General features: G+C 37.4%; 1 protein-coding gene across 3 annotated transcripts in view; it reads left to right on the forward strand.

Moving 5' to 3' along the window:
- Nucleotides 1–15583, forward strand: part of MYO9B (myosin IXB) — a 45479-nt gene that overhangs the window by 16619 nt on the left and 13277 nt on the right. For all 3 annotated transcript variants that reach the window (XM_084302852.1, XM_084302853.1, XM_084302854.1), the window contains exons 4-21: nt 2382–2476; nt 4187–4249; nt 4381–4480; nt 4633–4733; nt 4962–5091; nt 5562–5651; nt 5902–6018; nt 6338–6472; nt 8391–8512; nt 8913–9054; nt 9340–9535; nt 10123–10198; nt 11807–11917; nt 13086–13125; nt 13598–13720; nt 14184–14264; nt 14445–14555; nt 15093–15215. In XM_084302852.1, coding sequence (XP_084158978.1) covers nt 2382–2476; nt 4187–4249; nt 4381–4480; nt 4633–4733; nt 4962–5091; nt 5562–5651; nt 5902–6018; nt 6338–6472; nt 8391–8512; nt 8913–9054; nt 9340–9535; nt 10123–10198; nt 11807–11917; nt 13086–13125; nt 13598–13720; nt 14184–14264; nt 14445–14555; nt 15093–15215 — 1956 coding nt within the window. The remainder of the gene's footprint in view (nt 1–2381; nt 2477–4186; nt 4250–4380; nt 4481–4632; nt 4734–4961; nt 5092–5561; nt 5652–5901; nt 6019–6337; nt 6473–8390; nt 8513–8912; nt 9055–9339; nt 9536–10122; nt 10199–11806; nt 11918–13085; nt 13126–13597; nt 13721–14183; nt 14265–14444; nt 14556–15092; nt 15216–15583) is intronic.

Below are 15583 nucleotides of genomic sequence, written 5' to 3' on the forward strand. Positions count from 1 at the left end.
ATTGTGGATGTTAAAGTCTTTTATGAGAAAACCATTCAGTACTTGAAAACTTTTCTAAAAACTGATAATATTAGATCAGCTGTTAAGAATTTGCTGTATGCTTTGACTAAATACCAGACACATGAGATCATGAGAGCCATTAGTTGTAAACTGTATTCATTGCTTACATGAGTAATCACTAAGAAAAGTTGTTCAGGAAGCCAGGGTTATGGGATTTCTTAACGCTATAACGCCAAAATATGGATTATAAAAAAAATAACTTGCCAATTGTAGCTGTTCTGTGTGTTGGTTTCTGTAATATCTCTAGGAAACTGATGGTTAACTGGGGGCTTGAGTTAGAAAACTTCTTGAAAAGAAGTTCTTACAGGAGGAATTTGCAAGTCCACTACTCTGCAGCTTGGCAAAGCTTTACTGCATGAGACGTTTTTTTTTTTTTATAATACAATAAAAGAGAAGCTGGATGATGATCTTTGCTGAGCCAGCGTCAGTGGGAGAGGACTTACAGAGCTGAGAATTTGCTGTGCTTATGTTGCTGGCCTTCCACATTTGGTTTGATATTGTTCATTAACTATGAGAGTTGGCTGGGATTTTAGAAGTACGTTCACATGCTGCTTATGCAACGTGGGCTCTGGAAAAGAAACAGAAAGAAGTATGCAAATCAGTTGTTGGATGGTAGGTACAAAAACACTGCTCAATGCTGCCTTTGACAGATCTGAGTGGGGATGCTGTTTGCAGCACAGCACGGGTAGCAGGGTCTCTAGAGACCAGGCTGACCTCTGCCTCCATCAGCACTGCTGGGCACAAATCCTCTCTTCAGAAATCCACCGACTTTTCTAAGTTACATCAGGGTCTGTTTTCAGCCTGCCCAGGAAGAGCTCCTGAAGCTTATTCCTTTAGATGGAGAGTGCTGTTTGTCCAAAGAATCGTGGTAATTCTCCCAGCTATAAGAAGTGTTTTATTTTTGCATGGTTCTGGTAGCCTCTGAACATCATGCAACTGGCAGTAGAAATCTGCTTGGAAGAGATCTTTGGGGACCTATTTTGGAAGTGTCATACTGCAATAAAGCTGCAACCTCTTAAGACTTCAAAAAAATATATAAAAGGAGGGAAGAGTTTGAATACACAAACAATATAACCTCGTGTAAACTGTACTCCCCTTGGCTATACGCCGTAACTGGGTAGTTTTCTATGTCAGCAGCTCAGTTCTCAGTTGTGTGCAGTGCTCACATGTCCGTCATTCTCCGGATGTGTGTGCGCAGAGGAAGAGCGGCATTTTTGTGAAATCATTCCACAAATGTTCTATATTAGGAGAGACGGATTTCCTAATGGAGGCCTTAATTACTTGGAGCCTGAAGAGGAAATATCTGTGGCAGGACTGCTGGAGATACTCCGCGCTGGGTGGTGTATTTTTCTAAGCAATAGCATTTTGCATTGAATTTACATTGACTTCTCCAGATACTGGACTGTACTTGTCATATTAAGAGGATGACAAGTTTTTATTAACCTAAGGACACGCAGTTAAGTGTTAATAATGCAATTAAGTGTTGATAACATTAAGGATATTCTCAGTAACAAATCCTACTGGACATTTAGATGTAATAGGTTGTACTTAGAGTTTCTAGGAAAGGCTCATGCAGAAGACATTTTGTGGTGTAAGTGCAAATAAGTATCTGAGGGGCTAAAGTATTAAAGATGCATAGGCACAAATAATTAGAATTTGTGCCAGACCTTCCCCCCCCCCTTCCCTAACACCTCCTAAGGAAACTGCTCTTCAGCGTTGCAGGGGCCAGTGAATAGGATGTGCTTCTGTAAGCCAAAGTTTTTCTGTTTGTCTCTCTCTTTTCTGAATACACAACTCTGGAAATGCACGGGCTGGCTTTGTCAGTGGGATCGTATGTTCCGGTCTCACTTAAAGGACAATTATTTTCATTGTGCAAATTTTACAAGGGAGCAGTACATGAAGGAATAAGACACGGTTTGTGGCTCTTCTATCCAGGAGCCAATATCATGGTAATTTTGTTGCCTTCCTCCTCCCAAATATCCTCTCCAAGTACGTAATTGTTAATGATTGAGGTTGATTTGAGCTCTCTTGCTGTGATTACCCTTCTTGTAATTACCTTAGATCCTTGTAAAAGTATTTAAGTTTATTATTTGCCTTCCTCATATTCCCAAATGTTATTGCATATGGCAAATAATAAATGAGTACACACCTGTGAGGAACAACAGAGGCTTTGTAAGCTCACTTTTTGGTGTCTGTATGCTGCCAGTTCTATAAAATTTTGTGTATATTGCCAGCTAATGGGAGGCTGAACAATGAACATGAGTTAGTAATGCCATGTCATTTAGTTTAATTGAAAACTACCTCATTTTGCTTTATTACAGGCATTTGGAAATGCAAAAACAGCACATAACAATAACTCCAGTCGTTTTGGAAAGTTCATTCAAGTCAACTATTTAGAGAACGGTATTGTCCGAGGGTAAGTACAGTCTGAGGTTCTGCTGGAGTTGCTCTGTGTGCTTTTAGGAATCTATGAAGACTGGTGTGTACAAAATCCTGCCTTATCGAGGCTCTTCTCATGTGAGAATGGCTTGCCACTGTAGAATGTTTTCAAGACTCTATGACCAAACTTTGTGGAATAATCAGATGATGGATAATGTTCTTACCTTGCTGTACAACCATATCACATTCAGAATTTGGCCATTAATGCCTCTTCACCTTCATACTAAAAAAAGGCGTTCTCCATACCACTCATTTTCCTTGCAATTTTGTAATTAAAACCAGAAGATCTGAATTTTTCTTGAGAGGACTAAGGGAGAAGTGAAATAGATTTGAGGAAGCCATTTTAAAGAAACAGACACCAGTTACAAAGAAAATTTAAAAATACATGTTTTTACGTGGCTTACTTGAAATTGTGTACTTAGGTCTGAAGGACAAGCTCGAAATATTCTACATCTAATTTTATGTTTTTTAACATATGTTAGTCACAGCTAACTCTTAGAGTTTTATTTGCATTTTTCACCTTGTAGTAGAGGCGATAATGTCATATTATTGTAGTGCCTCAGTATTAGTAATTGAAGATTATTTTTTGCTTTTCCTTATTAGTAGACACTTCAAGTGAATAATTATGTCCATTTTTTTCTGTGATATTAGAAACTTGTGTGCAAATACTCATGTAGTTCCTTGTCTAACATCCCCCCATAAAATCATTTCTTCCCTGTACCAAACCTGCCCTGCAGCCTGCTGCTCTGTGGAGCACCACTAGCTGTTACTGCCTTTTGTGCAGCAGCATAGCTTCCCTTTGGGTCATCTTCATGTTTGCAGTTTACAAAACGGCAACAGAAATGACTGGAAACCCTGTACCACATTTGCTTGGAGTATTGTTCTGAACAAAGTTGGCTTCTTTGCAGATAAGTCACGCTAGCTCAGGAGATTGGTACAATTTGGGTACATTTGTTTTGTCTTCAGCGTGAGAAAAAGCTGCTCAAACTTTGGCCTTGTTATCTTTGTAGCCCATGTCACGGAGTTCAGGTTATTATTTAGGAGCTTACTATGTGAAGCTAGTAAGTCTTCTGTCTTCCTTGCCTCTGCTTTAGGCTGACATATATAACATCAAATTTGCTATCTTGAGAAACAACTATTCAGTATATTTTTGGGGTCTTGTAGTCTTTGCATTCTTTGTCAGCTAATAGTTGGAGTGGGTAACATTCTTAGCATTCTGCATCTTGTTTCTTCTGATAACTTTTCATCAGCACTTTTTCTCAGCTCCCACTGCCTTTCTCCAGTTGTCTTCTAGAACTGAACACTAAAGTTAAGCGCTTCTTGGATATTTCTTGGGACTTTTTGCCTGGGAGCGTAGTGATAGGACAGGGGGTAACAGTTTTACAAAGAGGGGAGATTTAGATATAAGGAAGAAATTATTATACTCTGAGGGTGATGAGGCACTGGAACAGGCCGCCCAGAGAAGTGATGGATGCCCCCACTCTGGCAGCCCCCAAGGTTGGGCTGGATGGGGCTTTGGGTGACCTGGTCTGGTGGGAGGTGTCGTGCCCATGGCTAAGCTATTTTCTTATGTATGCTAATGTAGATTTCATTATTTGAACTCTCTTGGAAGATGCTGTTTTGTGAAGATTTTTGTGTGTATGTGTGGCCTTATGCTGTTTTCCTTTTTTTTGGGGGGTCTCTTTAGGGCTGTTGTTGAAAAGTACCTGCTTGAAAAATCTCGTCTGGTTTCTCATGAAAAAGGTGAAAGGTAAGAGATTCATACAGTCAGTATGACCATAATTGTTATGAGAGTTTAATATCATTTGAAGTATACAGAATAAAAGAATAATCAGCGTATTTTCATGAAAGAGAAATGTATGTGACCTTTTGTATTTGTAGGAATTATCATGTCTTTTATTATTTGCTACTTGGAGTCAATGAGGAAGAGCGTAAAGAATTTCACCTCAAGCAACCCGAAGATTATTTCTACCTCAACCAGGTAATCTGTGACAGGGATTTACAGATTACATTGATAATTGTTGTCTCTCTGATGTTGTGCTAAAGATGAAAAAAAACAGAACAGATTATACATATTTTCTTGTAATGTTTGGGCTACTTTCTTTGCGTTTAAGTAATGGGCTTTCTTCACAGCATAACTTGAAAATTGAAGATGGGGAAGATCTACGGCATGACTTCGAAAGATTAAAACAAGCGATGGAGATGGTTGGCTTTCTTTCATCAACAAAAAAACAGTAAGTGGAACTTTTCAGCCTTTGTTACTGACAGCTAGTTAATCTTCATGAATTGCAATAAATTGTATAAACATTGGGATCACGTTTATTCCAGTAGGAATCAAGGAGAGCTGAGTATTTGTGAATGCTTATGGACAAATTCTTGAAACAGAATTGGGTCTATTAGCCTGTTAAAATGAACTTCTATTCATATGAAAAATTCTTAAAAAATTAATTTTTCTTCCTTAGGATTTTTTCAGTGCTTTCAGCTATTCTTTATTTGGGCAACGTTACCTACAAGAAGAAAGCTACAGGTCGTGAGGAAGGATTGGAAGTGGGACCTCCTGAAGTGCTGGACATTCTTTCTCAGCTTTTGAAAGTAGAGTATTTCTTTTTAGCTCTAATGTTTGACATACCTTTTTGTCATGCTCAGCTTCAGCATTTTTCTTGACTATGTGGCAGCCCAGTATGTTATGTTTATATCTGGTTTATGGTACCTCAACAACATTCATCTTATGGTATGGAAAATGGATGAATGTGGTGAAGTTATTGAGGTTAGGGATGGAATCTAGTCCATAGCATGGAAGTAGAATTTGTTTACTTGCTAATACGAACTGAGCGGGAATAACTGTACTAGAGATCTGTGCTCTGCCATCATAGGGAATGATCTGTATGAATCTGAGCTGAGAATAATCTAAGGGAATTCAGAAAATTGTAAAGCTCCTGATGAATGATAAATGTAGCAGTTTTCAAAGTGCTTGGACTTCACTGTTGTCATCAGAGTACTCGTTGTACTGAGTTCTGGGAATTTTAGGGTGACAATGACTCTTGGTTTTGCTTGTTTTGAAGGTCAAACGCGAGATTTTAGTGGAAGTCCTAACAAAAAGAAAAACTGTGACCGCTAATGATAAACTTATTTTGCCATATAGTCTCAATGAGGTGAGTAAAAAACACTAATAGAATTATTTTAAATCATTGAAACCTAGTTCTTTTTTTGGCTATGAAAAAGCTAATGTGGTATGCTTTCATGTTTGGTGAGGAATGTTTGGAATGTTAGAAATTAAAGGAAGATTCTGTTTTTGTTTCTGGTAGGATCGTAACCTCTGAGTGACACTGGTCTGAAATAGATGTGTTTTTTTTTTTTTTTTTTTTTTTTTTAAAGAAATTATGAACTTTGTTTCATCTACAGGCAATAACAGCTCGTGATTCAATGGCAAAATCTTTGTACAGTGCTCTGTTTGATTGGATTGTTCTGCGAATTAATCATGCACTCCTTAATAAAAAGGACATGGAGGAATCTGTTACAGTAAGTTTTGCACAAAAGCAAGTCTTTTTGTACAATTCCATATTTGGAGCTATCAGAGAATGTTGTAGATGACATGTTCAGATATCTGGGATAAACCTACATTCTTCTCAAGTTCCTAGTAAATTTCTTCATAATATTTGATTATTTTTGTTTCCACAACAGACAACTGTTAAATATTCAACATCTGTTGATGTACACTCCAGTTATTTAAAATGAATCAATGTATGATATAACAGGTTTTGTGATTGTTAGCTGTTGTGAGTTAAGTCACTCGCTGTATGACAGATTACTTAAATAGATTTTCTCCTCTTCTTCATAGTGTTTGTCCATTGGTGTACTGGATATTTTTGGGTTTGAAGATTTTGAAACCAACAGTTTTGAGCAGTTCTGCATAAATTATGCAAACGAGCAGCTTCAGTATTATTTCAATCAGCATATTTTCAAATTGGAACAGGTAAGAAAGTAGATACTGAATCAAAAACGTTAGTGTGAGGGCTCATCTGTTATGCAAACTGTTCTGCAAAACCTCATGGCATAATTTTATAATTGGTTGAATATATTTCCAGAAGTGTTATCTTTTTATTTCTTGTTTTAATATTGCATATTATGATATGATTTATATGTTGCAGCTCTGCTGCATTTAGTGCTCTGCATTAGCTATTGATAGCTGGCTTTTTCTTAAGAGAACTAGCAGTGAGTTTTTGACTGCAGGAAACAACAACAAAAAAACAACAGTCAGGCAACCCCAGACATAAATCAGATAAACTGTAAACTTTGAAAGTCAGTAGGTGTGGTGTATGGTTCAGTTTTTTGGTTGGTTGCTTGTTTTTGATTAAAAAAAATGTTTTGGTACAGTTTCTCTTATTTTTGTCAATTGGTAAATATTTAATAACTAGTCTTTGCTGCTACTTCCACCTAACTGCATATCAGGGATACAACTGTACGTTGATATTGGCAATAGTTCTGCAATCCTGATGCTACTGGCATATGTTGATATACTTGTTTGCAGAAGGTATTGTCTTCTTACAGAGTGCTCAGAGTGCTGCAAGAGCTAAGATTGCATTTCTAGATTGAAGTTTGGCGGCTTTCTTCTCTAGACTTGGACTTTTTACTGGGTTGTGCCAAAACATTATTCTCTGGTTGCTCTGCTGAAAGAATGAAGTCATTCTGTAATATGTGGTATTTTTCAACAATATGTAGATAACTTTAAACAAGCGTTTTAAAGGGAAGGAAATTGCCAAGCATACAAACTTCATACGTAAACATAGTATTGAGGTCTCTGTTTTGTAACTTATGACAGAAGTGGCTATCCAGGCTAACTAGAGTAAATAGCTAACATTGTTTTCTTTTTTCTAATGCCATTTCTCCAAATGAGCTTAATCCTTGAATGACCCATTTCCTGTATCTCTTGCAGCATGAGAGCCCTTGGGAAGGGGGTGGGTAGAGGGGTCTCTATATCTTTTAAAGAAAGGCTTTATTGTTCGTGGAGAGTGGTATTTCTGTTCTGTAATGTGGCGTGCACACTGAGCTGTCTGTTATTAGATTTAATTTTACCTACTTAAAAAATTCTATTATCGTCATAGAACAGTGAGAGACGTCTTTGTCTTTTGTTAAATGCAAAAATTATTTCACTTAATTTTCTGATTTTTTTTTTTTAACTTTATTAGCCTATCTTTAACTCCTTTTGGTAGTCATTTACAGCAGTAAGAAAAGTGATATTTTGGTTTCATATTTTGATGAGAAGCTTGTTCTGTCAAGCATTTGATGCATTATCATTTCTGCAGAAGAGCTTCGTATTTTCTTGTCAAAGAGAGCTCCAAATTCTCTGAACCTGACCAATGTACATTGATTGCTTCCTTAGCAAAGTTCTGGTGTTGATATTGTATAGGGTTTAATGGCCTGTTTTGAAACTTCATCTGACAGTGCAATTTGGAAGTGCTGGAAATTCATATTATATGTAATTTCCTATAAAAGAAGAGCTATGAAAGAGACACACTGGAAGAATGCAAGTCTGTCTATCTAGGATTTTAAATGTAATGGCGTAGATGTCATTTCTGACTCCAAGTTTGTAGATTACTGATTGCTGGAAAGACGTAATAGGGGAGGGAACATTCTTTCACTGTTTGGATTTTTAAATAGTTCTACCCTAAACATCCGCTGTTGAGTGATTTGCTTAGGTAGATCTTCGATCTGACCCAGTATGCCTGGTGTTCTGGGCTTGTTTATAAATTTTCCTAATTTTTGTTTTTGCTGTTTGAGCTAACAAAATCAACTTGCCATAGCTGTTTAAGGATGTCTTTTAAGCACTTAGACCATGGTATGTTAAAGGTCGGGGCGCTGTACTGATGAGGGAATTTTCTTGAGCTACACAGGAGGAATATAAGAGTGAAGGGATCACTTGGCACAATATTGACTATACTGATAATGTGGCCTGCATTCACTTAATCAGCAAGAAGCCCACTGGTCTCTTCTATCTTCTGGATGAAGAAAGCAAGTAAGCCACAAACATCTTCTGGGTTAAAATAAAATATGTATGTGGAAGGGAAGAAGAAAGAGCTGTGGAAGGGAACAGAAACACAGCACTTTTTTGTTATAAAGAAAGGAATTTTGGGGGAAGCAAAGGGTCATCTTATGGCTGGGATCTACACTCAGTTGTTTCTAAGAATTCCAATATGGTAGTGATACAAATTGATGCTAAAATTGAACCTTGGCTTAGGAAGATTTGGAAATGTAAGATTCAATCCAGATGTGTAAGTAGCAACTGAAATTTAAAAATCTTGATATAAATGCTTTCTGCAAGGATCAATAGGTGTTCTTTAGTTTGTCATCTTGCACATCAGTAAATGTAACAGTATTTGGAGAAAAATAGCTGACTTTCTGTTTTGTTTTCCTAGTTTTCCACATGCCACCAACCAAACTCTACTTGCAAAATTCAAACAGCAGCATGAGGACAACAAGTTTTTTGTTGGAACCCCAGTAATGGAACCTGCTTTTATTATTCGACACTTTGCCGGGAAAGTTAAATACCAGATAAAAGTAGGTGATGGATCTGATGGCCACAAAAAAAATATATTCCTTGCCTTTATGACAGTTTTGTCAGGGCGTAGAAATTTTGTTGGGAGTAGGCTGAATCAGATGTTTGATCAGGTATATTTTAGATACTTTCCCCTGCTCAGACTTGAGGATAATGCTCACTATGGTGAAAAATATTTAGAATACTTACTCTGAATTATGATAAATATTAGGTCAAAACACAGTTCTGGCTGGTGTCTGTGTAACCGCTTCCCTGAGAGCTTGTGGTTCAATCTTCCTGTTCTTCAGGATTTCAGAGAGAAAAATATGGATTATATGAGACCGGATATTGTTGCTTTACTACGAAGCAGTGACAGTGCTTATGTTCGGGAGCTGATAGGAATGGACCCTGTAGCTGTGTTCCGTTGGGCTGTTCTGCGGGCAGCTATTCGAGCAATGGCTGTCTTTGCAGAAGCTGGACGCCAGAGAGCTCAGAAGACTGCAGGTATGATGTGAATCATTCTGGAAATACTTCTCAAATACTTTCAAATTGATTTGTGCTTGTTGACGGAACTAGCTGACTGCAAAATGTTGCAGGTGCAATCTTCTTTTGATACTAGAGACAAAACTAGTTCGTGAAAATGACTTAACCTGTACACAACAAAGAGGTTGTCACTTTTTATCTGAGATCATTCAGACTTCCTCTCCAATTAGTGCACCATTGCCAACAGGCTGTGCCAAGTTTGTAGTCCTACTTGTAAAAGTTTGGGAAGATATTACAGATTCTACTGTACATGTTGGTCTTATCACTATTTTTGATCTTCATTGATCTTCTCAGACTTCCGTAAAGTTTCAAATGAGTATTCAAGATGAAATATTAACTCTGAAAAGCGTTTCTGAGCAGCTGCGGTTTACTTGATAGTGGTAGGGAGTTTGAGAAACCAAGTGGTCTGTCTAGCTTGGTAGCTAAAGTAATAGAGGAAAAGTCCAGACAGTTGGATAGATACTTAGCTTGTTATAATTGGTGGGTTATTTTTGTATATTATGCCTCTGTCTCTGTCAGTGTTCAATCTACTGATTATTTCGTAACAGGAGTGGTGCGCCAAGGACCCCGTGTTCCCCTTGGAGAACTCCAGAGATCAAATACACCAGTAGAAAAAGTTTACCGGTGAGAAACGCGTACTTAACCTGTATCAGGGAGAAGACTTGAATTGCTGAGTCATGTTTTTGTATGTGAGACGTCAACTTGATCTGTCTGCAAGGATAGCAGGTCTTATTTCTTCTGTCTTGTTTTGTGTGACCTTTCTAATAGTATCAAAACAATACCCTGGCTTATTTTTTGTGAGACTCAGTACTACCAAACATTGGTGGCGCAGCCTCAGTCCCATTGACCACGGGTTTTTTGAGTTCTGTCTGTATTTTGTGTACGTTGCTTTTAGCGTTGTGCATTCCTCTGCAGCCACTCTGTCACTGCAGAATTCATAGGAGCACTCATGGTTTTTGCAGGCTTAGAATTTATTAGGAGGTAGGACAAGTCCTACAGAAGTGGGCTCCGCACGTTGTTCTGTATAGGCATATATGCCCTTCTGTTGAATATTTAGGTTTTATACATGTTCTTTTTGCAGCTGCTCAATGCTTGATTTCTCATTTGATTGTTCTGAGGATTTCGATATAAATGCTTTTGAAGACATCATTTCTTTTTATGAAAACAAGAAGTAAGTAGAAATAGGCCTGGGCTTAAAGGCCAGGGAGGCACATTCCTGGACAGAGTAACCTTCTGAGCGTGCTCTGTATAAAAGTGAAGACATGGAGCATAATACACATCAAGTAATGACTTCATACTGCTTTGTAATTACTTTGCCCTACACAGCCTCTGTCACTTGAGGCAGCCGAGAACTAAAGATGCAATTCAGGCTTGGTCACAGTTTAACGTATCTGTTTCTTTGCGATATCTTAAAACAAAATCTTGATATTCTAAAAATGTTCAGAGATATCAGGGGAAACAAGCAACAGTCTCTGAGACTGTTGTTGCTGCCTCTTTGAGCAGCTCAGAAAGGTGATAGCATCTAACAGTCAAAAGTGACTCTTATGCTTCTGTTATTTTTGGTTTGTGCCTCTCTGGAGAGTAAAGAAGGTAAGTTCTCTGCCAAGACTCAACACTCCACAAGCATGGTGCATGCTTAAAATAATGGAATCAGCCACAAATTAGGAACCATCCCAGGCTTACTTTGAAAAGCTAAACGTGTAAATAAGTTTGAAATGGATATTAAAGAAAAAAGTCAATATAATTAAATTTCAAATATTCTATAGTGGCTAGTTTCTAACTTGCTTTTCTCATGGCACTCTGCTTATGCAGCCTCATTTTAGTAGTCAAATATGTACATAAATATTTAGTGCTTGCTTGTAGAGAAGCCTGTATCTGTCTATCTGAAAAGGCTTCTTAGCTTAGTAAAAAAGTCCATTGCTCAATAAGTAAATTTACTTAGATTCTCCTCTGTGTATTCAGAATTGATGACTTAAGAATTTACATGTAAAGGTAGAATTAGAAAGTAACTTAGTATGTGACCCTTGTAATTGAATTTTAGGGCACTAACAAAGTAGAAAGTGCTGACTTGACATCATAATCATTCATATTTAGGAAAAAGTAGTCTGGGATTGACCTGCTGCTGTTTGGAGCACACTTGGTGATGGGATCTCTTGTTTTTTAACTCCTGTTTTCTCCTTCATGGCCATATGTCTTTGTTTGCTATCTTTCTTTTGCTGTGAATCGTTTTAGAGACATGCATGAACAAATCATCGCAAGTATAAAAGGACTTCCATGGCAGGGAGATGATCCCTGTAAGCTGCTTCGGTCACTCAATCGACTTCAACACCGCTCCCACTTCATGTGAGTTCTGGTGCTCTAGGTGTTGCTTTGAAAGTGCAACCATAACCAAGCAGTTATTCCAGCCCATAAAATATATACTCATCCCAAGCTTGTCTTCTGCAAAAATCAAACAACAATTAAGAACAAAATAATTTCTTCTAAAAATATAAAGACTACAGAGTATGCTTTGTTGCTGCCTTTGCATATGCTGACAGTTAAGTCTGCTGACAGTTAGGTAGTGCAAGTTTGCTGTGAAACTTCTGACAATGAAACCTCTCAAGCTAAATCTAATAATATCCTGAATTTCAGGAAATTATTAGATTTGTCAGTGCTATGCATGTTCCTGAATTAAGACTCTTTACCTGTGTGCAGCTATGCATGTCTAAGAAAATCAGTCTGTGGTCTCTTGTATAATAAGTAAATGTAAACAAGTTTTCTACTTCAAAAAGGGTTTAAAGGAAGACCCAGGGAACTACAGGCCAGTCAGTCTCACCTCTGTGCCTGGCAAGATCATGGGGCAAATCCTCTTGAAAACTGTTTTAAGACACTTGTGAAATAAGGAGGTGATGGGTGACAGCCAACACGGCTTCGCTAAGTGCAAATTTTGTGCCAGACAAATCTGGTGGCCTTCTACCATGGGGTTACAGCATTCACGGGTAGGGGAAGAGCAACTGGCATTACCTACTGAGACTTGTGCAAAGTATTTGACGCTGCCCCCTATGATAGCTTTGTCTCTCAATTAGAAAGACATGGATTTGATGGATGGACCACTGTGGGCAAGGAATTGGCTGGATGGTTTCACTCAAAGAGATTGCAGTCAATGGCTCATTGTCCAAGTGAACCTCATGAGGTTCAACAAGGCTAAGTGCATGGTCCTGGCAATCCTAAGCACAAATATATGTGTGTGAAACAAAGAGCTACACAAAAGTACAGTGCCTAAAGTTTTATTAAAAATACCTAGTACAATACCTAAAGCTTTATTAAAAAAAAAAATTAAAAAATCTTGTTGCGAAGCAGTTTGCATTTCTTGCATTGATCATATGTAAGAGGCTCTGCATGAACATGCCCTGATGTTGTGCCCATTTTCTTCTATCCTTCATCTTGCCTCATAAATTGCACCAATTTATGGCTTGCTGGAATAACCAAAATCATGTGTATTTTTTCATAATGATCTTTAATATTTTAACAGGAAGAGTAGAGGTATCAAACAAAAGCAGATCATTCCCAAGGTAAGATTATTCCATAAACTGATTTCTCACTTTTTTTTTTTTTATGTTGTGACTATTCATTTTGATTGACAGAACAGACTTCAGAAAATACTCTTTTGTGGTGTAGGGAAGTCTTATTTATCCTTTAAGACTTCAGTTTTCACAGTCAGAAGGCTATGTAAATGTTCACCTTTATAAGAAGATCTGAACAGAAAAAAAATGTGAATTGTCATTTGTTTCATTAGACTAGGAATGTCATAAATACATAAAGCAATTTTTAATCAGGTCATGGAAGACAAACAGTAATTATGTAGCTCAGTGGATACTCTTGGGGCAATTTAAGATGAAACAGTCTTCAAGTGTAACATGTACAACATGGAGCTAGGCAGTTTCATTCAGCAGTAGGTTTTATCTTATTTTAATGCAGACAGAAATATTTCCACTTCAGTTAAGAGACTTACACTTTATGTTGATTATGAATTTATTTTTCTAGAACTTGTTGGATTCCAAATCTCTGAAGCTCATAGTAAGCATGACTCTACATGATCGAACTACAAAATCCCTCTTGCACTTGCACAAAAAGAAGAAACCCCCTAGCATAAGCGCGCAGTTCCAGGTAGGTGACTGAGGTGGTAAACACCTCTAGGTGCGCTCTGACCTCATGAGAACAGGCCTTCTTGTCAATCTAGGCTGATCTTGCTTGTAAAACCAAAATGTTTTTTACTCTTAGGATTTGTTTGAAATAGGCTTAGTTATTTTAATAAAGTTAGGCTGCAATTAAAGATTATCATTATGCTATGAAATGTGTTAGTTCTTTGTACAATTAGCACTAGATCTGCATATGAGGCTACTTTAACAGAATAGGCATTAATGCACTTTTCATTATCCTGGGAAAGGTAAAAACAAGTGAACAAATCCCCTGTGCAGTATGTAAGAACTTCCATATTGGATGAATTAGGATCTGTATAGCTATTGGACCTGAAAAAAACTTATTTCTGAGGAAGGAGCTGTATCGTTGTCAAGTGTAAATTGAAATGCTGACATACAGAGGAAAAATACTTTTGAATATTTCATTTCAGACTTCACTTAATAAATTACTGGAGACACTGGGGAAGGCTGAGCCGTTCTTCATCCGTTGTATCCGCTCCAATGCTGAGAAGGTAAGACTGCCCTAAGAATTGAGCTGATGTAAGTGCTGTGCACCCAGGTCTTCTAACCCTGTATATCTCTTCTGACTTGTTCACTGTTACTTTGTGTAAAGGTGAAAGGTAACCATTGCTTACTGTTTCTACTGAACAGAAGTAGGCATTTTTTAGCTGTTGACTTATGTTCTTTTTCAGAAAGAGATGCTTTTTGATGAAAGCTTGGTGCTTCAACAGTTAAGGTACACTGGCATGCTTGAAACCGTGCGAATCAGAAGATCTGGCTACAGTGCCAAGTATACGTTCCAGGTATGTGAGGAACTGGAAGTGGATTGTGCTTTCAGAAATATTGGCTGCTGTTGGAAAAACATGCATTGACTCAGTCTTTTGTGTCTGTTCATGAGAAGCTTGGGGTGAACTGTAAAAATTCATTATAGTTTTGACAGAGCTACATGATGACAAGATGTAGTCTAAACTATTGTGTGAGTCATCTGCCAGTATGTTGTTTTATTGGCTTCATGAAGGAAAGCATTCCCAGTCTTGTGTTGCATGTATAAGCAATCAGTGCTGCTCATTGTCTCCATACGTTAATTAGTTTTCTATAGAATACTTCGTGCTTGTAGCTTTATAGATCATGTATAGGTGATCTTTACCTTTAGTTGGAGACTGCACGAAGCCTGCATTTTACAAGATGAGGGGAAAAAAAGCTCAATTTGGAATGATAAATAATTATTTTCATATCCCTATAGCTCAGATGTCTTAGCTTAATTGTAGAAATCTAGTTGAAACTCTAAACTTGTGAATTGACTTCTAACTCTGATCCTTTGCTGTCTCTGTATTTCACAGGAATTCATAGATCAATTTCAGGTGCTACTTCCCAAAAATGCCAGGGCCTCTAAGGAAGACATTTTTGCTTATTTGAATAAACTACAACTGGATAAAAACTACTGTCAAATAGGGAAGACCAAGGTCTGTGAAACTTCCCATAATCAAATAAGAAATGCTTATGTACACTGTATTCAGTGCAGTTCATTTACAAGTGTTCTTTTCTGTGGTTCATGTTTAAGTTATGTATTTGTAACTGTTGTAAATGTTGACACAGATGTTAGTAGTTATTTATTATATATTGTCCTTGGTTTTGATGCCAATCTGTCTTTCAAACAATATAGCACAATTTTGTATTTTAAAGACATCAGTTTTAGAAAATTGTTGCTATTAGTATTTGTCAAAAAGGGTGATGTTTTCATTTTAGAAGGGTTCTCTGATTTGAATACTGCAAGTACATGTTTATATATTACAGTCCTAACACTGAGATTTCTTTAAAAAGAAAAAAACAG

This window comes from Netta rufina (genome assembly GCF_964035555.1).
Source record: "Netta rufina genome assembly, chromosome: 28".
In the NCBI taxonomy this organism is placed as follows: Eukaryota; Metazoa; Chordata; class Aves; order Anseriformes; family Anatidae; genus Netta; species Netta rufina.